Source organism: Orcinus orca, chromosome 3 (genome assembly GCF_937001465.1).
Source record: "Orcinus orca chromosome 3, mOrcOrc1.1, whole genome shotgun sequence".
NCBI lineage: Eukaryota > Metazoa > Chordata > Mammalia > Artiodactyla > Delphinidae > Orcinus > Orcinus orca.
In genome coordinates, this window is record NC_064561.1 from 175601835 (window position 1) to 175628731 (window position 26897).

The following is a 26897-nucleotide window of genomic DNA, read 5'->3' on the forward strand; positions in this document are numbered from 1 at the left end:
CATATTATACAATAGTATTAAATTATATCTAGTAGAGGCAAGATTAAACTTCAATAAAGAAACATTTTAAGATTGCTTTCCCAGGAATTCCCTGACGGTCCAGTGGTTAGGACACCATGCTCTCACTGTCAGGGGCCCCGGTTCGATCCCTGATCGGGGAACTAAGATCCCACAAGCCGTGCAGTGCAACCAAAAAAATAAAGTAAAAAAAAAAAAAAGATTGCTTTTCTATATCCAGAGGGTTATTTTTCACATCCTCTGTGCTATACACACCCCACACTTAGTGCCACCACTGGTACAGACTTTTAAGAAGCGTCCAGAGTCAGAGCAAATACCCTAATTCCTTGGGAGAAGAGGACAGGTTCTTACAAGGCCTGTTAGACCTGAACTGTTCCGGGGTCACTGGCTTTTGGCTCAGATCGGTGGCCAAGGCGGCTCTTCAGCCTTACCTCTCTGCTGTGAAGTAAGGCCACTGGCCGGAGGTCCTTCAGTTCCATCTGTAGAGCATTTCCAGAGGATACTTCCAGGAGAGTGGGGCAGGGGAATTGAAGGCCACTTGCTGCTCTTGAGGGAATCCCCACTTGGGAGTGAAGTCAAGTGTATTGGTCTTAACAATTTGGGAATTACTGGGTGGTGCTATAGCGTCAAGCAGGTGAGACAGGATGACAAAGCATATAGCATGTCTGCCACTTTCAGCCATGGTTCTCAATGCTTTGAATGTACTTACTAATCCTCAGAACCGCCCTATGAAGGAGGTGCTATTATGATGCTCACTTTACGAATCAGAATACTGAGGCACAGAGATGTTGAGTAATCTGCCCAAGGTCACACAGGTGGTATGGAGCCAGTCTTTAAAGCTTCACACCCAGGCAGTTTTGCCCTGGGACCTGGGCTCTTAACAGTCATCTTGGTGGACCCTGCATTTGTAAAAATCATCATTCAAAAACAAAATAAAGGGCTTCCCTGTTGGCGCAGTGGTTGAGAGTCCGCCTGCCGATGCAGGGGACACGGGTTCGTGCCCCGGTCCGGGAGGATCCCACATGCCGCGGAGCGGCTGGGCCCGTGAGCCATGGCCGCTGAGCCTGCGCGTCCGGAGCCTGTGCTCCACAACGGGAGAGGCTACAGCAGTGAGAGGCCCGCGTACTGCAAAAATAAATAAATAAATATACACCCATTTTCATCTAGAGAGCGTCAGGATTTCCTGTGTCCTGCGTTAATCAGATAATATCTGTTGAAAACAAACCACGTGCTCCATGGGCTTCAGGTCCAAAGAAGCTTAAACCAACTTTGTCCTCACGCATGCTCATTTTAGTTTCAGAGAAGGACCTAAAATAGGACAAAATAACTGGTAACGGAAGGTAATATATTAAAGGCTAAATGAATATTCCAGACAAAAATGAAGACAGAGTATTAAGAAAAGCACCAAAAAAATAGAACATATTCAAAATTAAGCAAGCAGGATCATTACAAAAGAGAAAAGGACATCCCTCAACTGGTGACACTGGACTCAGAGGCTCAAAAGTAACTCCTTTGAAAGGTCAGCCATTCAAATTAGTTTCTTGGATGCCTGACTCACTTGCTTAGATTTGGCACAAATTCAACTAAACTGAAATAATTTTACTTACTAATATGTATTTTCCTCTCACAGGAAAAACTGGGAAAAAAATCTCCCCTCCTCTTTATACAATTGCAAAATTAAAATGACCTTAACTGTAAAAAAAAAAAAAAAAAAAAAAGCACAGAACAACACATACTGTCATTTCTTTCCTAGATAACATGTAACTCAAGATTGCACTATACACGATTCCTGCCGCCCTCCCAGGTCATCCTGTAGTTTCTCAGCAGGGAGTGGGGCTGTGGAATGGTACCCACTCTTGGTCGCTCAGTACTTCAGCTCTGCTTCCACCTGGCTCAGGGTCCCGGGCATTATCTCCCGTGGCCACTCTTCTCTCCCATCCCTGCTCAGGCCTGTGCTGACCCCATCCCTGGGCCTCCCTTTCCAAACACCACTAAGGCCATCCTGAGTCATAGATTGTACCAGAGCTGAGAGATACACTGAGATGACTATACCGAGAAGAGCAGGAAACAGCTGTAGTCCTCGAAGATGAGACAGATTGAAGCTCCCTAAACTTCCCCTCCAAAGGTGATTTCTCAGTTAGCTTCTCCCCCTATACCCAACCTACCGCCATCTTTTTTCCATCCCTCCGTCTTGGCCGCCATAGTTACCCTCTCACCCTTGTTACTTTATTATGAAGACTGACTTAGATCCCGATTCAGACAAGAAGCACAGTCTACCTTTGGGTGTTCAAAAAGGTCCTCGAGCCTTTCCCAAACCAAAAAACTTCCTGACCATAATGTCAGAGCCTTACGTACGTGCATTTGTATACATCTGTGTGCGTGTTAGAGAATCTGGGTTGACGACTCCCACTTCTCCCCTCTCCCACTCCAGGGTGGTGGATGGTAAAACATACAACAGGGTTCACAACTCAGACACAAGAAATCAATCGGATTTTATTCAGCTGGGCCAGGACTCTGTGGGCCATGGCTGTGTCAGGGAGCATGGTCTGAAGAGGGTCTTCTGCCCGCATCCTAGACCTAGCTCTGACCCTTCCTGCTTGGGCACCCCAGCCAGTGCTGGACAATGTCAACTGAAAAAAAAATGCACAACGTGAGAGGTGTGAGTTGTTTTATTTGGGGCAAAATGAGGACTATAGCCTGGGAGACAGCATCTCAGATAGCTCTGAGGAACTGGTCCAAAGGGGTAGGGGGAAAGGTCAGTATAGATGTGATTTTGGTGAAGGGGGGATACATGCAATCAGGCACATATTTTTTGCAGAAGGTTGCTGCTAGTCACAAGGACCAGACGTCACCGTTAATGATTTTAGTGCTTTTCTAGATATGAGGAGATGCAGGAAGTGGGCTCATAAAATCTTCCCCTGAAAGTATCTAACTCTCTGAAGACCTGTTCTGCCAGTTTTACCCAGAGCACAGAGGGCAGCATTCCTCATCTCCACCCTGAACTCCTTTCAGGGGGTGTTGAAGGTCAGCGGTCGCAGCAGCTTGTGATTTCATCCCTGTAGAGGCAGGTGGCACGTGCCAGCTTTTAGTTGGCAACAAGAACCACAGACCTTTCCCCCCACTCTGTCCCAGCAGAAGGGAGCAGGCTTGGAGGATGACCACCCCAGCCTCCCTGGGCCCGGATGTGACTTTGTAGGGTGGCAGAGACAGTAGAGAAGCTGCCCCTAGGGGCACCAGGACAGGACTGAGACAGGAGCCAGCATGGTGGCTCCAGAGATCTAGCAGCACGAGAGAACATAAAAGCGTCACTTCCTGAATCAGCAGTGGTCGCCACTCAACAGGGCTCCCCAGAGGGGACCCTCTTATCAGATGCATCCGTGCTGTCTCCCTGGGCAAGGAGACGGACGCTGTGGCCGCAGCAGAAGACCAGGCCACTGAGCGGTGAGTGGGGCAGTAGAGCCAATATCCCCACCTGCTCTTCCAGGACCACCTGCTCTTCCAGGACCATCCACCCAACGTCTGAGTCTTTACTTCTTGCACAATGAAAATTTAAAGAGACACACTTTTAATTTGGGCGTCGGTTTAAATAGAATATACCTTTTGTCCGGGATAGACCTTGTCCAAACAGAGCTTATATAATAAGGAACACGGCCAGACAAAGAACGTGTGACTCTCATGGATTTGCTTATGCTAAAGTCTATTAAGATGACGCAGATTTTTATTTCAAACTCAAACATATCAATGACTGTCAACTTAGGAGTCCTTTGATGAACGTAAATACTTGACTCTGACAACCCCCCAAACACATCTTTCTAAACTAGCAAAAATGGCCAACATCGGCTGGGTTGATAGTCACGTGCATTTCCTTTCGGAAAAATGTGATCCTGAGTGGAGAAAACAAGCTTTCTGTGATGAATGTGTCAGCTTCTAATAAAGAATGAATTAGCGTAGGTACGCTGCAAGGAGAAAACCTGCTAAATATCCTTATGAGGTTGACAAATATTGCAACATAACAAGAAATAAGAATGGGATGAAAATATTTGCCCATATGGAGAAAGCATTTTTTTAAAAACTTAACTTTCTGCAGCAAGAGTCAATACTTCATAAAGTTATAGAGGGATTACATAGAACCTTCATATTCATAAAATTTTATTGCTATTCTTCAATAAAATATAAATAACATTTTCAATGAAATTCATCTTTTGAGTCCACAAAAGATGTAATAGTAACAGTTTATTACTTATTAAAGGCTGTTACTTCCAATTGTAAAAATGATTGCTTCCCACTGGAGTAAGTCAAATTAGATTCTCCGTAACCTCTTAGTTAAAATTTTTACCTCTTTTAAATCTAAAAAGTCAGGGGCACATGATTACCCAACTGGAAATTTTTAATGAGCCCAGTGATAAATATCATCTTAAAACCAAGAAGAGCTTCCAGATGCTTACCTATATCAATTCACCTAAAATGGCGTAAATACAAAGTAATTACAGCTGAAGGAGAACAGAGTGTTTGCTGGTAGAACAGTCGATAAAATTTAGAAACGGCAACATCAACACCAGTAATCAACATCAACACTAATAATAATCCTGCATTAAATGCCTCCCCCCCACAAAAATAATGACATATGAAGTTAAAAGATTATGTTAAATTTATCCTTGAATATTTTTCCATTGAGCTCAGCTTGGATCAACCTGTGCAGAGTGCAGAAAATTGGAAGACATGTATAATTCAGTTCTAGATGATAATACTATTGGGAATATAGTGGATTGGGTGGTGAAGGTTCCTCATCCCTGAAATGATAGAGTTGTTATTATTTAAGTAATAACTTTAAAGGTATATAGGCCATGTTTTTGGACCCATTGTCACCTAAGCCATTTTTATTTTCTGAGCTTGCAGAAGGAATGTTATTTAATCAGCTTATCGTTTGCTTACTTTGTATTTTATAACGTGTAAAAGTATTTTATGTTTTCATATCTCTCTATGTACAAATATACATAAAAGCAAAGATAAATAATATGAAAACAAAAATAAATGTTTTTTCTTTCTTCTGTTGAACCCCACTTTATATTCCATCTCCCAAGTTTCTCCATGTGCCAGAGTCTTGTATTTTATTCTGTTCTCCTTTTTCTCCATTGTCAGTAAATAATGCATGTAACCATCTATCCTCATCAAAATAGAATGTTTGCTTTTATTAAAAAGGATCTCCCTTCCCTTCTTTCAAACAAAATACAACACATAAAACATCTATTTTTTTTCCCTTTACGCACTAGACCTTTATTTGTGTAGCTCTTCGGAAAACAGATAATTTCATGAGCAGCGTGAAAAGGCGAAGTATCAGGTCAACTGCTGAAGAGGCTACTTTTAAAATCTCCCCGAAGAGGCTACTTTTAAACTCTCCCCAAGGAGACCAGCAGTGTGATTCATTGAGTTGGAAGAGCTTATTGAGGGGAGAAGGGGCTGTTTGCAGAGCAGATGAGAAGAGAGAGGAGTGTTTACAGAGCTGATAAAGCACCTTTTACTTCAAATGTTTGCCATAAGAAAGTTCAGTTGAATAGAGTAATCCTCCAAGGTGGGTGATTTGGTCAACTGAGCTCTAAAACTCAAATGAGAGCAAGCATAGGCCATAACGTCGTTTCGGGTTCCTCCGTACCATCTTACGAACAACCCGAACGCACTTTTTGGCCAACCGAGTATAACAGGACAGACATTAAGGGAAAATTTGTGTTAAAGAAAAGCCTTTTAATCGTGTGAGTGGTATCGGCTTATCTGTATTAATAGAGAGCCACCGTCTGCATCAAACACACCACAGTCTGAACAGGCAAAAAGGGAGAAATCAGTGTTAACGTGTTGAAATCAGTATTTTACCTCGTGCTTAAAAAAATAGAAAGTATTACATTGTTACATTACCGATGGCTCGTTTGAGATCTCTTCGTTTCTCGTGCATTTTCTTCTATATGATCATATAACCTACCCTTTAAAATAGTGTATTTTTCTCCCCATTTGTATTGCTATTTTGCATTATTTTCCTTGCATTGATCAGTCTCTAATTTATTTGAATTTGACAGTATCAGTTTGAGTTCTAATTTTATATTTTGAAATTCTCATCGGGTACTCTATTTATTGTGACCTAAAAAAGTTGAAACTTATGGCTTCAGGAATGATACTTCTGAAAGGCCATTTGTCAAGTGACAGAAATGTGATTGCGATTTTTTTTTTTTTCAAATATGATCTTTCTGGAAGTTGTTTACCCGTCTTAAATTTCATAGTCCACTCTCTTTTTTTTTTTTTTTTTTTGCGGTATGCAGGCCTCTCACTGTTGTGGCCTCTCCCATTGCGGAGCACAGGCTCCGGACGCGCAGGCTCAGCGGCCATGGCTCACGGGCCTAGCTGCTCCGTGGCATGTGGGATCTTCCCAGACCAGGGCACGAACCCACATCCCCTGCATCGGCAGGCGGACTCTCAACCACTGCGCCACCAGGGAAGCCCAAGGGATTGCTTTTCTTAAACTCCTCGTTATACTATATTCTTTTTTTTTTAATACCTTTTTTTTCCCCCTTTTTCCTGGCCGTGCCACGTGGTTTGCAAGATCTTAGTTCCCCGACCAGGATCAAACCTGTGCTCCCTGCATTGGAAGGGCGGAGTCCTAACCACTGGACCACCAGGGAAGTCCCTATTCTTTTTAAATTTATAGTCCTTTGAGAGTTTCTGGTGTGGCTAGTTAGCTTGTTTCCCTTACCTATATTGTCTTTTTTTTTTTTTTTTTGCGGCTCACGGGCCTCTCACTGTTGTGGCCTCTCCTGTTGCGGAGCACAGGCTCCGGGCGCGCAGGGTCAGCGGCCATGGCTCACGGGCCCAGCCGCTCCGCGGCATGTGGGATCTTCCCGGACCGGGGCACGAACCCGTGCCCCCTGCATCGGCAGGCGGACTCTCAACCACTGCGCCACCAGGGAAGCCCAATATATTATCATTTTTTTAACAAGAGCGTTTCTTCACGTTTCATTATTAAATCCTGATCTCTGCCATTTTGCCCTCCCTTCCTGTTAATCACTATATCTAATGTATTAATAACAAATAATTTTGCATAGGAAAGGATTTTTTTCTGATATTAGTAACCCTTTTCAGCAAGCTTAAGTGCAGATATTTAGTTCCTGAATGGAAAACATGCATTTATCTGAAAAATGTCAGGTTATAGTTAGTTTTCCCCGTTTGCCCTTGATTTGCTGGCTGGCTTTTCACAACTCTTCTAGAAAATGAAATTTTGTTTACCTCTTTGCATTTGTTCTTCCAAGAGCATGGTTATGCCTGGCCTGAATTTTTAACCCCTGTCCCCATGACATAAAGCACACTGTTCATAAATTTTAAAACATGAATTTTAATTAGACATGCTTGTAAAATTTTGGAGACAATCTAAATGCTCCATAAATTGCCTAAAGACGTAAGACAGATTTTCTGGTTGTGAACTTAATGCTTATTAGTCTAATCCAATGACTTTGAAACTTAATCCATCAGGGCAGCCCTCATCATTTCAAAATACTGCTCTTCTGGGAAAATAGGCACTTTTTGTTTAGAAAGTTTTCTTAAATATTTTTCCAGTCTTCACCATGTCACAGTGCCTAGTCTCCTAATTTTGGTTATTATAAGATTAAGTATTAAAAGTTCTTTGGAATGAGAAGCCCTGAACTCTGTTAAAATCAGCTCTCATATTAGGATAAGTTTCTCCAGTTCACTTTGCAACTTTTTGTCATTTCGACAGGATATCCTTAACTTTTAACATTAACATTGTTTCCTCAATGTGACATAATTTCTTTTGTATTTGATTTCACATATGTCTTCTAATGAGAGAGAGGATAAAATAAGCTCTATCACCATCCACTATGAAGCTCTCAGAAAGTCCGAGTTGTGGGGTGTGATTCGTAATCGGAAACTAATTCCACGTAGAGCTTGCATGGTAAACGGCCTTATCTAGACACTGGCTGTATTTGGGATATATTCCGATCTACAATGCTAGAAAGTAAAGGTGCTATCTAATATCGATCATGGCTAAATATCACAACAATTAATAACAGGTCGCATTCTATTAATATGGAAGATGCTATTTTCATTGTATATGTCAACTAAACCTTAGACGTCAAGTATTTCTGAGAACCAGATAAAAATAATGACAGGAAACAAACTCCAAAGAACCCAGGAAGGAAACAAAAAACTGAAATTCGGTTTGGAAATAGTCAAACCAATTTTAGTAACTGGTGTCAAATCTTCTCCAGACAATTTAGGCATATTGAAAAGATGCAAATACTTCTGGAAAAGCCAAGTCAGCTTCTTATTTTGTTTGTGTTGCAGTTGGGCAGGTCTTCATCTCCTCTCCCATGCCCACCCTTCACCAAATGTATTTGTTATTATGATAGCTCAACTTGAGAAAGAGGCATATAAAACTCCTGTGGGTGTTTGTTAAACTTTACAAGAACTAGGACAGTCCTGCATTTAATGCTCGAGTACTAACTATGGACCTGTGTTCACCTCCACCCCCATGCATACACATCCTCTCACGTTGCCTTATTTTCTTTTATTTAGGAGAAATTAACCACATTACTAAATTTCTTTCACACCCTGAATAGAATTAACGTAACATCACCTGAGCGAGCACTTTCTGAGTTTTCTCAACCTAAACAGTAAAGAAGTCACTGTACACGATTCCTTAGAAGATGTTCCTTACATTTCTTCTGGGTTTTAGCTCCGCACAGAGTTTACATTTCCGATTAACAAACCTTCTCGTGGAGGTTGGTAAGCAGCAAACACACCACAGATGCGTTTTTGCCCTAGAGTGGAAAGGTTTATTCCTGAAATAGCATGCTAATTATCACTGTAATGGGTAACAGCGAATGTGTTAGTTCGAATATGACAGAATTTTTTTTTTTTTATTCTTTCAAACCCTTGTTTTTGTTTTTGTTTTTGTATGTGTGTAATTTTCCCCCCTGCCTAGACCTGGTTAACCGTTTCTGTGAGCAGGTCCTCAATTTTTTACTTTGTCCCTACTTTCCTGTCCTAGCCCCGTCTTCCCCCGGTGTCGACTCCGTCCCCTTGCAGCGCACAGGCAGCCAGCATGGCCCACAGAGCGCTGCCGTGGCCACCTTCCAGAGGGCCAGCTACGCCGCCGGCCCAGCCTCCAGCTACGCGGACCCCTACCGGCAGCTGCAGTATTGTCCTTCCGTCGAGTCTCCGTACAGCAAATCCGGCCCTGCCCTCCCTCCCGAAGGCACCTTGGCCAGATCCCCGTCCATCGATAGCATTCAGAAAGATCCCAGGTGGGTACCAACCTTTTTCTCTTCCCAATCACTGCTAAAGAGGTTTTCAAACCAGTCCTTGTTACTGCAAGATTTCTTTTTGCGTCACGTTATTGCCTCCATGTCACTGGCTGAGTATGAAAGTGTTGACTTTGGTTGGGTTTTATAATCTTCTGTTTGATTTGGAATATTGGTATCGATCATGGATCCCTGGTATCTTCTTGGTTCAACAGCAAAGACGATCTTTTGATCAGAACATTTGTAGGTGCTTGAAGGTTTCAGCTATTTGATGAGATGTTGAACAAGTTTCTTTCATGCAGTAGAAATGGAGGATTGGGGGGTTATATCATTTGACTTCAAATACTGTGGTCTAGGTATTTTCTTGTCTCAGTAGAAGCATGCTTTGTCACGCTGTATGTTTCCATTCATTAGAGTGGAAAATGGCACACTTACCAGGTTATACTAAAAATTGGACATTTAGAAAACACTTATTACCTTCATTTTTGTGTCTGAAAATAAACATGAGGCTGAAGTTGATTGGACATTGATTAAAAACTTGAATATAATATATTAAAGAAATTGTTATTATTGAGAAGTGTTTCTTTTTTGCTTTCTTTTTTCAACAGTGGTGAGGGATTTAGTGATACTCTACTTCTGAAATTGGAATTGAATTCCTGTAGAGTTAAATGATGTTTTATTCATAGGCATTTGGTTTATGCAGAGCCCCATAAATATATATCTGCATCTGTGAATACTATAGATACATCAGATTCCTGGTATGTCTTTGTAATGGGGCATGTGACTTGAATCTGGCGGTAAAATTCATCTCAAGGAATTTTGGGATATTTTCTCTGATAGAGCACACAAGTGCATGTGTACTATATTGAGGGGTTTGCATAGATTCTTTTGTAAAAAGAAATCACTTCTACATACATAAAAGGCAGAATGGGACCATTTTACCAAATGGGACCATTTGGTATTCTTTGAGATAGCTTCTTTAGCACCATTCAAACCTGCTTGGAGGGTTTATGTTAAATATTATATGTGGTAGAACCTCCATTGTAAAGGTGAATTGTAATAAGTGCTCACTGTTAACTACTAGAAATAGGAAGAATTCTTATACTTACATTGTCCGGCATCCTGCTTCTCTAGATTTTCAGTCGAAACAGGGATCTCTACCGTCTTGGTCCTGAAATCTGCCCCAGATCCTTCAGTATTCTTGGCATGTGTGGGTAGAATGTTCTTCAGATAACAACACCTCAACATTCTCTATTTCTTTCTTTCTTCAATATTTATTATTTTTTTATTCAAGTATAGTTGATTTACAATGTTGTGTTAGTTTCTGCTGTACAGCAAAGTGATTCCGTTATACATATATATGCATTCTTTTTTATACTATTTTCCATTATGGTTTATCCCAGGATATTGAATATAGCTCCCTGTGCTCTACAGTAGTGTCTTGTTGTTTATCCATTCTATATATAATAGTTTGCATCTGCTAACCCCAAACTCCCAATCCATCCCTCCCCCAACACTCTCTATTTTTAAATAATTTTTCTAGACATGCTATTGAAAACATGTAGAAATAGAAGTAAACTCTTAGGAAATGCTAAATAGAAAAATACATAATTGGATTGGCATTGCTTTATTGAACATTGTATACTTAAATTGAGGCTAAGCGTTTAATCTTCAGTGGAAAGGTTTTAAAATTTCATATTAGGGGAATTTGGCTTGATAGGAACCCAAGTTTATGTTTCTCTAGCTACAGCTTCGTTTCTTTATTTTATACTGTGTATTAAATGCATTTTATTTTATTAAATGGCATAGCCTTCTCATTTTATATTACTGTCACTTTTATAGCCTTTTTTCTTCTTTCAGTGTATCATGGCTATTATCTTTTTAAGTTATGGATTATGTGACATATATTTATTGAGTGCCCACTATAAACCAAAAAAGAGAAACACCAATAAGAAATGTTAGAATGAATAAGAGTATACTGGCCACTGACCTTTTGTAGGTGTGAACTTATATACAACTCAGTGTTATAGGAATTACAGTTTACTATTTTATTTTTAAGAATGCTAAGCATTGGCTTTAAATATGTGTTAATTCTGAAAAAAAAAATCATACCACCATCCTAAGGTCAGGTATAGAATCAAAACAAACAGAACGAGATCTAGAACCAGAACTGAATTATTATGGCTTAATGTAAAAGGAACTAATAATAAAAACCTGGCATTATGCAAAATAGGTATATAAAATACAATAATACCTTTCTTGTAGAGTTTTTTTTAATAAAGGAATATGTCGAAGTGTTCAGATTTAATTGAGACAGCCCAAATCTAATCTAAAATTCTAGTCCACAGTCTAATGCTTCTTTTATGATAACATCTTTGCATCTTCTTTTGAATGATGAATTTTGGTTCTTCCTAGGTGAATATTACTAGAACGGGTATCTTTACTTTGGGGCTTCAAAATTGTTTTTTTCAGCATTATAACTTATGATTTAAACTTTTCCAGCTTTTAGATTTCTTTCAAGCTTTTATACATACATTTTTGAAGAGAATTTGTTAAAGTTTTATTTATCATTAAATACCAGACCATGTAAGCCTCTTTGCCATTGCAAACATGTATTTATAGCACATTACAATTCTCAAAGCACTTTTCCTTACATCTTTAACTTAATTCTCCTTTGTTGGAGAAAACTGATATCCCCATATTTTGTGCCTTAAATAAATGGAGAATTGGAATAAATGACCTGTGGGTACACAGGCTAGAATCCACACTTCTAGGACACGGGGCACGTATTGGCATGGGCATTTATATTTCTTTATAAAAAAATAAAACGGAAAAGGAAAGACTATACTCACATCTTTTATGATTTTCTTGGAGGACGAGTAAATGATAGCACCAGTTTTCTGTATGTAGGAGTGAGTGAAGGAATGAAGGAAATGATACAAATTGTCTAAATAGGTCTGGTCTCTCTGATAATTGCTTATGGATATGTGGTCTTTGTTTTGTTTTTCCTTTCTTTTCTCTTCTACTATCTGCCTATCTGTCTTATTGCAGACCAGTATCTTTTCTCTATTAAGGAGCTTCAGTGAGGAGTTTTCAAGCAAATCATCCATTTTAAAATAAGAATTTGAAATCAAGGTAGCCCCAATTCAGTCATTAGACTTGAAACCAGAAACTCCCTGTTATCTTTTTTTTTTTTTTGATATTTTGATGACATTTATTTATTTATTTAGGCTATTTTATTTTATTTTTAAAATTTATTTATTTATTTATTTATTTTTTTTTTTTCGGTACGCGGGCCTTTCACTGTTGTGGCCTCTCCCGTTGCGGAGCACAGGCTCCGGATGCGCAGGCTCAGCGGCCATGGCTCACGGGCCCAGCCGCTCTGCGGCATGTGGGATCTTCCCGGACCGGGGCACGAACCCGTGTCCCCTGCATCGGCAGGCGGACTCTCAACCACTGTGCCACCAGGGAAGCCCTAATTTATTTTTTTTAATTGAAGTATAGTTGATATACAGTGTTGCATTAGTTTCAGATGTACAGCAAAGTGCTTCAGTTATACATATATATATTCTTTAAAACAATTTTAAAAAATTTTTTCTAAGCCATAGGATATGAAAGGATTGGTTCTGAAGGATTAGGTTTCTCTAGCTTACTTGGCTGAGTCATATGGATCGGGGCAAAACTTTGGACTCTTCACTTTTAATTGCCCCTACTCTACTCCAGCAAAGAATGCACAGAAACCTTTTATGAAAGGAGATGGGGGCTTCCCTGGTGGCGCAGTGGTTGAGAGTCCGCCTGCCAATGCAGGGGACACGGGTTCGTGCCCCGGTCCGGGAAGATCCCACATGCCGCAGAGCGGCTGGGCCCGTGAGCCATGGCCGATGAGCCTGTGCATCCAGAGCCTGTGCTCCACAACAGGAGAGGCCACAACAGTGAGAGGCCCGCGTACAGCAAAAAAAAAAAAAAAAAAAAAAAAAGGAGATGGTAGAACCTGATTGCCTTTTCAAGTCAGCAATCACTTTGAAAAAAAAAAATTATATATATATAATGTTTGCTTTACAGCCACGTTTGCTGAGAACTTTTTATTTGTTAATTGCATGTTCTCTTCCATAAAATGTGAATTTCTTAAGAATTATCACAGCTAATACGTTGTTGGTACTATACCAGATATTGAGTTTTAGACAGTGCTTTTAAACATGTAGGCCAAATATAAATCTTTAAATTATATGAAAGGACTCATCCCAACTCAGTGATGTTGGGAGTGATACGTCATAGCATCCTTATTTTGAAAATGTGATTGATGAAATAACCAGAAAAAAGCAAGACTAATGTACCTGGTGTACTAATGATGCTGTAAATGTTCTTGTCTATATAAGAAGAAAAGTCATGGCTAAGACATTTACTGACATAACTTAATGTGTAGGTTGCAGCATGAATGGCATCTTTTAATCAAGTTGGATTAATCCCTTTTCAGGGTATTGTAATCCTTGATGTAAACTACCTCAAAAGCAGTTTGTCAAGCCTGCTAAAGGAACCTAACTTACTGTAAACATGATTCACAATAAAATTCTATCTTCTTTTTGTTATGCAGTGTAACAGAGAAATAAATGCAGTGACACATCTTTATGCTGAATTTGAGCGCAAATTAGCAACTGAATTTTCAGTTGGCTCTATCAAACTTGTTCTCCATGTTTTGTTTCAAGCCACAGTATTTGACCAATAATCTAAAAATATGCACTTTTAAGGAATTACCTAGTGTATTACTAAAATTATTTTATTATTGGATGTTGTATTAGTATATATTATTAAGTAATACTGCTTATAAATATCATTAGGTAAACCTAGGTTAAGAATGTTTTCCAAATGCTGGGTTTTTTTTCATTGCTTACCTGCCCACTCTATAACCACACATAGCATATAGTGAAATGAATGCTCAGGAAACAAAATATATACAAAGATGCTTTTTTAAAGGTGAAGATTTAAAAAATATTTTTAGAATCTTTATTAACATTTAAAGTGCCATTATTATGTCATTTAGGTAACATGTCTGAAGTGTTTGCAATAAAACAGTCATAATATTCTTCCTGGTTCAGTTATGGGGTGGTGAATCTCTGGGGAGTTTGTTTTTCACTTTAAATGTTCAATAATCATTTATTTAACTGGGGAAATGTCAGAGGGGGAAAAATACAGCATCTGCAATTTAAAGACCCTCAGTGTGAAGAGCACTTGGACGTCATTTATTCAGTTAGGCCAAGAGCAAGCCCAACAATTGGCCATTCAGTCTCTGTTTGAATGCCTCTCGAAATGGGCCACTCACCATCTCTTGAGGCATTTTATTAATTTCTTGAATAATTCAAGCCTTGTACACTCATTTATATTGAAATCTTCACCCCTTGTAAGTTCACTCCCTGATCTTGTTTCTGACCTTTGCAGTCACGTTAGAATACGTCTATCCCTTCTTCAGAGACAGCCCTGAGGACAGTTATTACTCCTCCCCCCAGTGCCTTCTCAGTGAGACTATTTTTAATTTATTATTTTTTTATTGAACTATAGTTGATTTACAATGTTTCAGGTGTACAGCAAAATGATTCAGATATCTATATATATATGTATATATATTCTTTTTCATATTCTTTTCCATTATGGTTTATCACAGGGTACTGGATATAGTTCCCTGTGCTGTACAGTAGGACCTTGTTGTTTATCTATTTTATATATAGTAGTGTGTATCTGCTAATCGCAAACTCCTAATTTATCCCTCCCCTCCGCCCTTTCCCTGTTGGTAACCATAAGCTTGTTTTCTATGTCTGTGAGTCTGTTTCTGTTTTGTAAATAAGTTCATTTGTGTCATATTTTAGATTCCACATATACGTGATATCAAATGGTATTAGTCTTTCTCTGTCCGACTTACTTCACTTAGTATCATAAGCTCTAGGGCCATCCATGTTGCTGCAAATGGCATTATTTCATTCTTTTTCTTAATGGCTAAGTAGTATTCCATTATATATATAAAATGAAGTTTTATATATATATATATATATATATAATTTTCTTTTTAACTTAAATGAGGGGCTTAACATTCACTTCTTGTTGGGGGTGATTCCATTATGTGATACTTCAGATTCCAGTTTTGTTATCCAGCATGATTATTATAATGCACTGCTCCTGCCACTTGGAAATATGAAAAGCACACATATATGTCCTCAGCGAGGTTTTATCAACACATGGCCAGAGCTGGGCAGGGACACAGCCCTGTAGCTCTCATTCCTTTAAACTCTTCCCTCCAGGTCCATCTGAAGGCACATGTGTTCTCGGTGACTTTTCTGGGGAATATTGTAGGATGAACTCTGCAGGTGCAATGATAGCATGTGAAGAGCTTCATTCTTTAAGGAGATTTTAAAGGTATGTGAGAGAGAAAGGTATAGCCACAAATGACTGTAGTGCATTGGGTAAATAAGACAGATGTGATAGAAGTACAGAGGCGGAATTGAGTGGTTGGCCGGAACCTTGAGGAATAGTTGATATTTACATATGAAAAAATGGGAGAGAAAGCTCTCTAGTTGAAAAGAAAGGAGGGCTGGCAGTCGGGGGTGGTGCCTGTTTGAAGTACTCCAGCCTGGTTGGGCTGGGATGGGAGGGCAGCTGTCCACCCACCGAGTCAGCAAAAAATGTTAGCTTGCATCTCTGTATGCGGATTTTTTTACTTATAAATTATGAACATGGTATGTTAATTTCCTAGGGCTGCCTTGCCATGCAAATTACCACAAACTGGGTGGCTTCAACCAACAAAAATGTATTCTCTTACGGTTGTGGAGGCCAGAAGTCTGGAAAGTCACAGCCTGAGCAGGGTCATGCTCCCTCCGAAGGGTCTGGGGTGGCCCCGCCATCCCTTGAATGTGGCTGCAGAGCTTCAGTCTCTGCCTGTGTCTTCACTTACACCTTCCTCTCTGTCTCACGTCTCCCATGCTGCTCCTATGAAGACACCAGTCACTGTATTTAGGATCCACGCTAATCCAGGACGACTTCCTCTTCACCTAATTACATCTGCAAAGACACTATTTCCAAATAAGGCCATATTCTGAGCTTCTGAATAGATATGAATTTTGGGGAGATACACTAACTCAACTAACTACACGTTTCAGTGTACTGTTATACTATTTACACTGTAAAATAGATGTGCACTAAAGATAGAACTTGAAACAGGGGATGTTAAAGATAAAACACCACAATTAAAAGTTTTTATTTCAGTTTACATTTTTAAAATTTTTTATTGAAGTATAGTTGATGTACAATGTTGTGTTAATTTCTGCTATACAGCTGTGTGATTCAGTTATACATATATATGCTTTCTTTTTTATATTCTTTGCCATTATGGTTTATCACAGGATATTGAATATAGTTCCCTGTGTTGTACAGTAGGACCTTGTTGTTTATCCATTCTGTGTATAATAGTTTGCATCTGCTAATCCCAAAGTCCCAATCCATCCCTCCCCACCCCCTCCCCCTTGGCAACCGCATGTCTGTTCTCTATGACTGTGAGTCTGCTTTGTAGATAGCCATATTTTAGATTCCACATATAAATGCTATCATATGGCATTTGCCTTTCTCTTTCTCACTTACTTCACTTAGTGTGATAATCTCTAGTTGCATATATGTTGCAGCAAATGGTACTATTTCATACTTATTTTACGACGGAGTAATATTCCATCATATATATACCACATCTTCTTTATTCATTCATCTGTCAATGGACATTTAGGGAGCTGTGAAAGACCAGTATACACTTTTAATCATAAAAACCTTTCTTTAGGGATTCCCTGGTGGCACAGTGGTTGAGAGTCCGCCTGCTGATGCAGGAGACACGGGTTCGTGCCCCGGTCCGGGAAGATCCCACATGCCGCGGAGCGGCTGGGCCCGTGAGCCATGGCCGCTGAGCCTGCGTGTCTGGAGCTTGTGCTCTGCAACGGGAGAGGCCACAACAGTGAGAGGCCCGCGTACCGCAAAAAAAAAAAATAATAATAAATAAATAAATAAAATAAAAACCTTTCTTTAGAAAGAGCAATATGGTTGAATGTGTTAGATCTGAGTATATTATCACTGTTTCTGCTCGTTAACATGGCTGACGTTCATCCCTCCGGGTGTGGATAGATGGGTGAGCATAGCTATTTTCTTAGCCCTTGGCCATGCTTGAATCATTTGTGCTACCTTGTTCGCATCGGGAGGGTTAGTTTAAAGCTAGATCGTATAATCTAAAACTTCACATGGACCGGCACACATCAATAGCAATAAGGAGCCCTAGTGGTCAAATTAGCAAGGGTGTGACTGTCATCCTTGCTGTGTTGTGGCTTCCAGGAAAAAATGCACCGTCATCTGAAATGTGGGCCCAGTGAGAGGGCCAGTGCCAACCTGTGGAGAATGATCGTTCTGAATTGCTTTATTTTGTTTGGTTAAGTAAATAAGTAGAATTTCAAATGTTCTCCCCTCTCAGCCCAGGTGATGATCTTGTGCAGCCCTGCAGTGCAGGCTCTCATCCACCACAGGAAGAGTAGAGGAGGTCTGGGGCGTCTAATACCCAGGGGAAAGGATTCTCAGCAAGTCATGATTCCAGGTGTGATGCTCACCTGCTCTGTCTTCAGCGTCCGTGTATGTAAAGCGGAAATGATCAAAGCACCTTCCTCATGAAGTTGTTGTGAGATGACAGGTGTTCAGACCTCAAGGTCTTTGGGGCGTTTCCCGGCATAGGGAAGGGCCCACTGTTGTCACCACTGCCTCTCTGCTGCCAGCACAGCGCCTGCCTTCAGGAGCACCTGTGGCCCAAGCCTCGCGCTGAGAATGGCACTTGGGAGTCAGAGACGTGGAAGTAGTGGGTGAAGGCACAGAGGCCGCGTGCTGCCGAGTGGCAAAGACCGGGGAGCAGATCCTGGGGGGATGCCCTGCTGGGAGGCCAGGGATGGGAGGGCATCTGGGGAGGCCAGAGCACAGGCCAGCAGGGGCGGCAAGGAGGGAAAACTGAGACGTGGGCCCTCACGACCAGGAAGCAGAATCGGAAGATGGAAGGGAAGACTCCAACTGCAAAAGGATTTTGTTTGTTTTACAGAAGCCTCCTTTTCAGGATTCCTTTTATCAACTGAAAGGAAAGCAGTGTTTACACACAATACTTGTCTGTGCCCATCTTGATTCTCCCAGAGCCCAGATTACTCACTTTGCCGTCTGTCTTCGGAATCCCTCGTAGGAGTGAACAATTGCATTTCTAAAAGAGCGACTCATTTGTAATACTACGCCCTCACCTCGTTTATACCAAAGCGGGTTCTGGCATAGGGACCTTGGCAACATCCCAGATGCATCCTTCTACCCAGGGTACTAATTAGTTGGTTAATGAGTCATTAGCAGATACTCCGTCAGTTGTGATGGTAGAAGTCTCTGCTTTGTGTTTTTCTGGTTTACAGGCTTTCCTCCTGAGAACCAGCCCCGTCCTTCCCCTCAGTCCACATGCTTTTGGTAAAACAGGCTCTACCGCAGGTTCAGAAGGTGAGCCTGTAGCTCACACCTGGTCCAAGAGCCACCCACTCATTGGGGCCTCCACCCACTAGCCAGACCCCCAGGGGTGCAGAGGAGCCTGAGAAAATCAAGTCCCTGCTCTCGAAAGTGGGCCACTGGACTTTCCTGCCTCATTTAGGGCAAAAAGCCATCCATGCTACCTGGAGCCTACCACGGGAGCAAAGGCTGTTGTACACCCTCCCCTTCTTCCCAGCAGAGTTCCCCCTCCCCTACCCAGCCTCTCTGAAGGTGGCCGTGGTGATCCTGGCTTTGGTCTCCATTATGAAGCCAGGAGTATTTGTCTTTGGTCACTTAAGTTGTGTCTCTAATGATCTACCAGTGTGTCTGTCATATATCCTGATGCAGTCTTTCCAGAACTTAACGTTAACCCCTCTATTTAAAGCCAACTACACTCATTCCCTGTTTTAGGAACAGAAATAGCATCTTTCCCCTGATTCAAAGCAACTGAGAAGTTCCATTCAATAATTTAATTATCATGAAATCTTTACCCAATCTGTTTATAGGAGAGATGAACTCTGGTGACACCATTTAGCATCAGGGGACCACCTCAGATCCCTAGAAGTCAGAACTCTGAAACATCAGGCAACTTTAGTTTTAATATTAAGGTCCCCAGTAATGATAAGTACAATGATAACATCAAAATAAAGATAATTGATGGTTTACAGGAATGGCATATTGGATTCCTAAGTAAAACAAATAATTAGTTTGCAGTGTTGTTATCAGCCCTTAGTATATTACTTTTGCTAATAATTCATCTTACTTCCTGCCTTAAGGTTAATCTCTGTTTTCTCACTGATAACCAGGTTCATATGTTTGTGTCTGTGTGTTGTCTATTGGACTTAGATGTTCTCATCCTGAAGAGAGAGTAGGATCTTGCAGGTGAAGTCATTCTTTGACAGGCATTTAGGATGAAGCAGAAAGCTAAGCTACAGGTGGGAGGGAGGAAATAAATCTCTCTCTTCATCTTCCTTGTGAAAGAAATGATCAGAATATTGAAGAGCCCAAAAGGAGTGTGAATATTAAAAACAGTGCTCCTTAGAAACAAGCTGAGAATCAAAAATGAGGCAGCCTCTTTCCTTGGTTTCTCAGTGAGGGTTAGAGAGGCCCACAGACCTGGAACAGAAGCTCCTAAATCTCGGGGCTCCGTTTTGGGGTCTCTGCCTCTATTTCCCTTCTGCGTACTCTCCTTTCACTTCCCACTTGATGCTTTCTAGAGTTCTGGGAAATGGTTTGAAGGAATCAAAAGAAGAGTTTGTGCTTCAAAAGGGATCAAAGGAAAGTTCTGTGGGTCCAGTATTGAATAAGATTATAAAAACAGACAAGAGCATCCCTCTTCCCCAAGGTTGGTTCCCACGAGTTGGACCCCCCCCACCCCAGGAAAAAAGAGAAACCAAGAAAATCCAGGGTGACAGAACTGGCTTCCTTGGTCAGTCATTCCTCAAGGACTGTCTCCTTCTAGGGGGAACCTTGCCAGCCCTACATTTGATTTTATTAAGGAAACTGGCATCTACATATATGCCACATAGATTATGTGTGTACATATATTATGTGTGTATATGTACATAAATAAACTATCTGTTAATCGGCTCTGCACACAGTTAGCCAGAGATAAGATTTGCAAAACTTACGTAAGAACTTGATTTTTAATGCGACAAAAGACACATAGTAACAAGGTATTGATTTTGCTTCTTGTCTGTTTATCCATCAGTCTGCTTTCCCAACTTCTGTGGTTTGCTTTTATTTTGTTTTACCATTTAAAAAAAGTCATTCTAAATAGGTTCCATTCTTCAAGTCAATGTTGATAGAATGTTGAAAACTAAAAATATAAATTCACAAAATGAGAGAAACGCAACATTTGTTTTCCCTTCAGAAATCCCAGTAGCTGTGAGACTATTGGAAAGCACATCCTGGCTGTTTATTTCCGTCTTTAATCAGCATCTACATAGTTATGCTCAACCTTTTGAAATTATGTGCTCTTTAAAGGGCTCTATGCTTCTCAGAGAACATGACCATATTATGAAAAGAATTTCCTTTCTTCAGTATTCAACTTATTTTGCTGTAACTATGGAAAGCCAGTCTCAGTCTGTCCTCAAAACCTCCCTGTTTATCCTACCACAAGCGAAAATCTGAAATCCCCTTTGGTCATTTCACACACAAACCAGTTTTAATATTTTTCTGGATGGCTTAAGTCACTTTTCTTCACCATCTGACTTTGAACATTTAATTGAGGACCAAAATGGAGCATTCAGAACTTTTATTGTCTTACAAGGCAGGTGGTAGTTGACTGTCAGTTTGTAACTAACTAATGGAAATTAATTTCCAGCGCTCCTTGAGATGTTTTGCAGCTAATAGAGCTCATTAATTTGGAGGCACTGACATCTGTAGAGAGAAAGTGAGCATTTTATAGTAAGAAAAAGTATATTTGGAACTGATCTTTCCATTGTTCATGATACATTATAAACCTAGTAACTTAACTTCTTTCATCTACTGAAGATCATGTTCAGCTACCTTAACTGGTTTGCTGAACTGAGTGTGTTCTAACATCCACTTAATTCTATAAGAAGAGTAGAAGCATGGGGAAGGGGAAGAGTAGAAAGAGAAGAAGATATCCAGTGGGAAATCCAGTGGGCGGGGTTCCTGCAAAACAGAATATTTTACGTATTGAAAGGCATCTCATCAAGTGAGATGCGACATGTGTCCTCATTCTTTTCATTGTTTTACCTTTTCAGTTTTCTAGGGGCATTTCGCTCTGTGCTTTGCTCTTTCGATGTGCCTATTGCTTAAAATGTCATGCTAGAACAGGGCCCATGGGCCACCAGTTTTGGAAGCTCTTTAGAGCTGAAACCACCACACCAAGACAACTCTGATTGTGTTTGATAACCGGGCCGTTTGCCTAGAGGCCCCAAAAGTGAGGGCCTCCATCTACCCTCAGCTGCTCTGTACTGACAGATGCTACAGTGAGCCCCCAGGGTGACTCCCCATGACTGAAATGTGACACAGTGATTCCCAACATTTTTGGAATACAAACACTAGTTCCATTCCAAAAGCCATGTGGGTGCCAGCCCAGGGTAGTGGACTTTTACTTTGCAGATAGTCTCCTCCAGCCACTTCTTAGCACACAGGAAAGGCAGACATGAAATAACCTTGGAATATAGGACAGTCTTTTCAGTTGCATAAAGGGGCCCCTATGAAAAAAAATCAAAGTTGGTTTCAGACAAACGTCTGGGAACCATTGGCTCACTATTATTCCAGTGAATGTGAAAAAGAAATCCTGGCCTTTTACCTTATTCTCTTTGCTTATGTATACTGCGTTGTTTTTTCTGTTTTTGTTTTTTTATTTTTTTATTGAAGTATAGTTGATTTACAGTGTTTCAGGTGTACAGCAGTGACTCAGTTATATGTGTGTATATATATATATATATATATATATATATATATATATATATTCTTTTTCAGATTCTTTTCCATTATAGGTTATTACAAGATATTGAATACAGTTCCCTGTGCTTTTCAGTAGGTCCTTGTCGTTTATCTATTTTATGTATAGTTGTCAGTGTCTGTTAATCCCAGATTCAAAATTTATCCCTACCCTCCTTTCCCTTCTGGTAACTATAAGTTTGTTTTCTATGTCTGTGAGTCTATTTCTGTTTTGTAAATAAGTTCATTTGTATCATTTTTTTTAGATTCCACATATAGGTGATATCATGAGATATTCATCTTTCTCTGTCTGACTTACTTCACTTAGTCTGATCATCTCTAGGTCCATCCATGTTGCTGCAAATGGCATTATTTCATACTTTTTTATGGCTGAGTAATACTCCATTGTGTATACACCACATCTTCTTTATCCGTTCGTCTATCAGCGGACACTTAGGCTGCTTCCATGTCTTGGCTACTGTAAATAGTGATGCTGTGAACATTGGGGTGCATATATATACAGTTTTGAATATATTTGCTGACTGACTAGAATTATACATTTCTTCTGAATATTTTCAAGTTTTTCAAAGCAGTAATATTCTAAAATATTAATCATTTCTGAAAAATCTCCAAATATTTAGCCTACCTTATATAATGAGCAGTAATAAGGTTTGTAGTAGGTGGTGTCCAAGATGTCCCCGATCACACTGCCATCTGGTGCTCCCACCTTTGTGGGCCCTCTCTCACTCTGAATCAGAGGTGGCCTCTGTGACCAGTTCAACATCCTAAGGCTCTCAAGCCTCCCAGTGGAGAGGTCTGCATGGGGAAGAACCAATTGGCCCACCATGTGAGGGAGCCACTTTGAAAGCAGATCCCCCAGTGCCAGTCAGGCCTTTGGGTCTTCCAGCTTAGATCCCAGACATTGTGGAGTAGAGACTAATTGTCCCTCTCTTCTCTGTCTTGAATTACTGCACAAAGAAGCCATGAGATAATTAATGATGCTTATTGTCTTTAGCCTTTGAGTCGTGGGATGATTTGTTATGCTTAATCTGACTGGTCATCTCACCAAGGGAGTCGGCCTTTCCTTCCAGTGAATCCCCTTTCCCCTTTTCTTGTTTGAACCCAAGCATCCATCAAAGGGTGAATGGATAAACAAAATGTGGTCTGTACACTGGATTGAATATTACTCAGCCTTAAAAAGGAAGACACATGTTACAACATGGATGAGCCTTAAAGACGTTATGATAAGTGAAATAATCCGGATATAAAAAGACAACTCCTGTATGATTCCACGTGTATAAGGTCCCTAGAGTAGTCAACAACAGAGAGACAGAAATTAGAGTAGTGGTTGCCAGGGGCAAGGAGGAGGAGGGAGTTGGGAAATTTGTGTTTAATGGATAGAGTTTCTGTTGGGGATGATGAAAAAGTTCTGCACAGGGATGGTGGTGGTTGCACGGCAGTGTACGGCGAACTGTAGACTTAAAAATGGTTGAAATGGTAAATTTTATGTTATGTTTATTTTACCACAATGAAAAGGAAAGAAAATAAAACAGCCAGCTAAAGGCTGCCCAGGCACTACTAATAGACAGAAACCAAGGTCATCTGGAGGAGCAGCAGATGGGACCATGGGGAAGAAGAATGAATGGAAATGGCTCCGGGGCTCTTGAAGGTAACCCCTTGCAAAACAGTGCCTTCCACCACTTTGTGGGAAGCTCTGGAGCCCATTTGTAAGGAGAACATACTCAGTGTCCTATATCATTTATTACTTGCCAGATATGTTACCTAATATGAGCTCTTTAATCTCTTGTTAACATTTTCTTTTCTTTTTTTAATTTTATATTGGCACATCGTTGATTAACAATGTTGTGTTAGTTTCGGTGTACAGCAAAGTGATTCAGTTATATATATACTTTTAATATGCATAATATACACTTATACATAGATATTTAATCTTATGATTAAATAAAATAATAATATATTATAATCGTATATTAGCTAATATATTAGCTGTAAGACACAGTTAAAATCATGAATGTGAAGGAGCTTCTTCAATTAGATGGCACAATATTATTCTGTAGAATAAAACTAGTTATTAATATTATTTGAGAAATACTACCTAAGGGTTATAAGTTTGAAATGTTTTCATTCAGTCATTTAACAAATATTTATTGGGTACCAACAGCCAGCCAGCACCCTTTTGGACACTAGAAACTTTTGGATAGGAGCGATGAGGTAGGAATATCAACTAGGAAACAAATAGGAAAAAATCTCATTTGAAATCGTATAAACTTAAAAATAAATCAAATTTAAACAAAAACTATCTGCTACAGTTTTATTAAAAATGTCCCTTAGTAACTGGTTATACCAGCTACCACATAATTCTATTTTAATAACCTCAGGAGCTCCTACTGTGGTTTTTGCTTTCAGAGCCTAAGTTCTATTTCATGGCTTCTCCTGGGGTTCATTTTCCCTCACGCAGAAGATGAAGGCGGTAACTCAGACCTCAAAGGTCCTAAATCAGAAAGCCTGCAACCAACACAAACCAAGCAGACAGAAAGAAAAAGCGTCCCATTTCTCCCAGGAGCCAACAGACCTCCTATTCCTGTCTCTTCTTGACAAAAAAGTCTGCTGTATTTCAAGCCAGGCTATTTTATATCAGAAAAGAAGTCATTAAGATAAGTGGCAATTAACATCTCTACTGCAGTAAAAATGCTTCTGACTTTAAAGAAGAAAATGTAAAACATAGGCTCTTTTAGATAAACTACCATGTTTCTGCGGGGGGCCTTCCAAGATACTTGCTGGGCTTTGTTTTGAAGATTATTGAAACGTTACCAGATTTAAATTCACCATAAATCAGCATGAAAGAAATAGGCAGTACTGCTAATATTGTCAAAGTGGCCATTAGGAGCACAGAATCTGGGCGTGTCTGTGAAGCAGTGTGCACGCTCACACACAGGCTAGACCTGCCCTGTTTAAGTAACTGCGAATCCTTGATGACTATAAATTTTCATTTGTATCCATTAGAAAGGAAAGGAGTTTCTGTTTGATTACCCTACACTGTTGCTTTAATAAAAAAGAAGGCAAAGCATGCAACATATAATGAGACCCTTAGGTACATCTCCATAGAACATACAGGTCATTCAAGCCATACCATCTACTGAAGCGCTTGTATGTAACATGCAGCATTAGCTCCCTCACTGCAATAAGCACTTACAAATTGCAAGGACTAAAAATGCCCTCTGGTTACCTCAGTCAATAGGAGCTTGTTGTAAGTTTCCAGAGGGGTATGAAAGAGACAGGAAGCTGTTTCAGCAGCCCCAGCTAGGCAGGTCTCATTGAAAACCAGATCACGGTTCTGGATACAAAAGCTGCTTTGGGGCGCTGGCAGGAACTCCCGAGCACGGCCCTGAGAAGTAGGCATTTGCTGGGGCCTCCTGCAGAGCTTTGGGGTGTGGGGCCTCGGCCACTCTGCCACTGCCCCCTGTCCCCCTCTGACCCCCTTCCCTTCTCCTTCTTGTCTCTTAACACCGACTGCCAGGACTGCCCTGTCTTCTCTCTGCATCTCTCTTCAGTTGTGTGTCACTCTACAGTGCCTTGAATTCAGATGTGAATTCAAGAGGGCTGAAATGTGTCTCCTCAAATTCATATGTTGAAGTTCCAACCCCCAGGACCTCAGAATGGGACCGTATATGGAGAGAAGGTCATTGAAGAGGTGATTAAGTTAATGAAGCCATCAGGATGGGGCCCTAATCCGACAAGACTGGTGTCCTTATAAGAGAAAAGGCCATGTGAGGACACAAGGAGAGGGTGGCCGTCTGCAAGCCAAGGAGAGAGGCCTCGGGAGAAACCAGACCTGCTAGCACCTTGATCTTGGGTTTCTAGCCTCCAGAACTGTGATAAAATCAACTTCCAGCTTGTGGTTTTTGTGATGGCAGCCCTAGCAGACCAATGCAAGAGGCTGTGTTTGGAGCTACCAGTGGGTGTCCAGGGTAAAACACATTGTATGGAGCTCTTATGCAGAGCTGCCTTTGGTTCAGCGGGAATCCCAAAGGTATTCAGCTGTGGTGAGATTTTACAATGATCTAAGTTATATGTGTCCCCAGAGGAGGGCTTTTGGGGGTATGATTGCCACTCTCAGAAGGCCCCAAAGGAGACAGTTTACCTGGCCAGTCATTTTGCTCACATAGACGTACCTTTTCTGAAGACGAATTTTTTTTTAATAAATTTATTTATTTTTTGTTTTGTTTTTATTTTTGGCTGTGTTGGATCGTCGTTGCTGTGTGCCAGCTTTCTCTAGTTGTGGTGAGCAGGGGTGACTCTTCATTGCAGTGCGTGGGCTTCTCGCTGCAGCGGCTTCTCTTGTTGCGGAGCACGGGCTCTAGGCACGCAGGCTTCAGTAGTTGTGGCACATGGGCTCAGTAGTTGTGGCTTGCGGGCTCTAGAGCATGGGCTCAGTAGTTGTGGTGCATGGGCTCAGTAGTTGAGGCTCACGGGCTCCAGAGTGCAGGCTCAGTAGTCATGGTGCACGGGCTTAGCTGCTCCACGGCATGTGGGATCTTCCGGACCAGGGCTCGAACCCGTGTCCCTTAAGTTGGCAGGCAGATT

General features: G+C 40.8%; 1 protein-coding gene across 6 annotated transcripts in view; it reads left to right on the forward strand.

The window, feature by feature from the left end:
• Window positions 1-26897, forward strand: part of CTNND2 (catenin delta 2) — a 947506-nt gene that overhangs the window by 560217 nt on the left and 360392 nt on the right. For all 6 annotated transcript variants that reach the window (XM_004274484.4, XM_033436579.2, XM_033436580.2 and 3 more), the window contains one exon: window positions 9065-9320. In XM_004274484.4, coding sequence (XP_004274532.1) covers window positions 9065-9320 — 256 coding nt within the window. The remainder of the gene's footprint in view (window positions 1-9064; window positions 9321-26897) is intronic.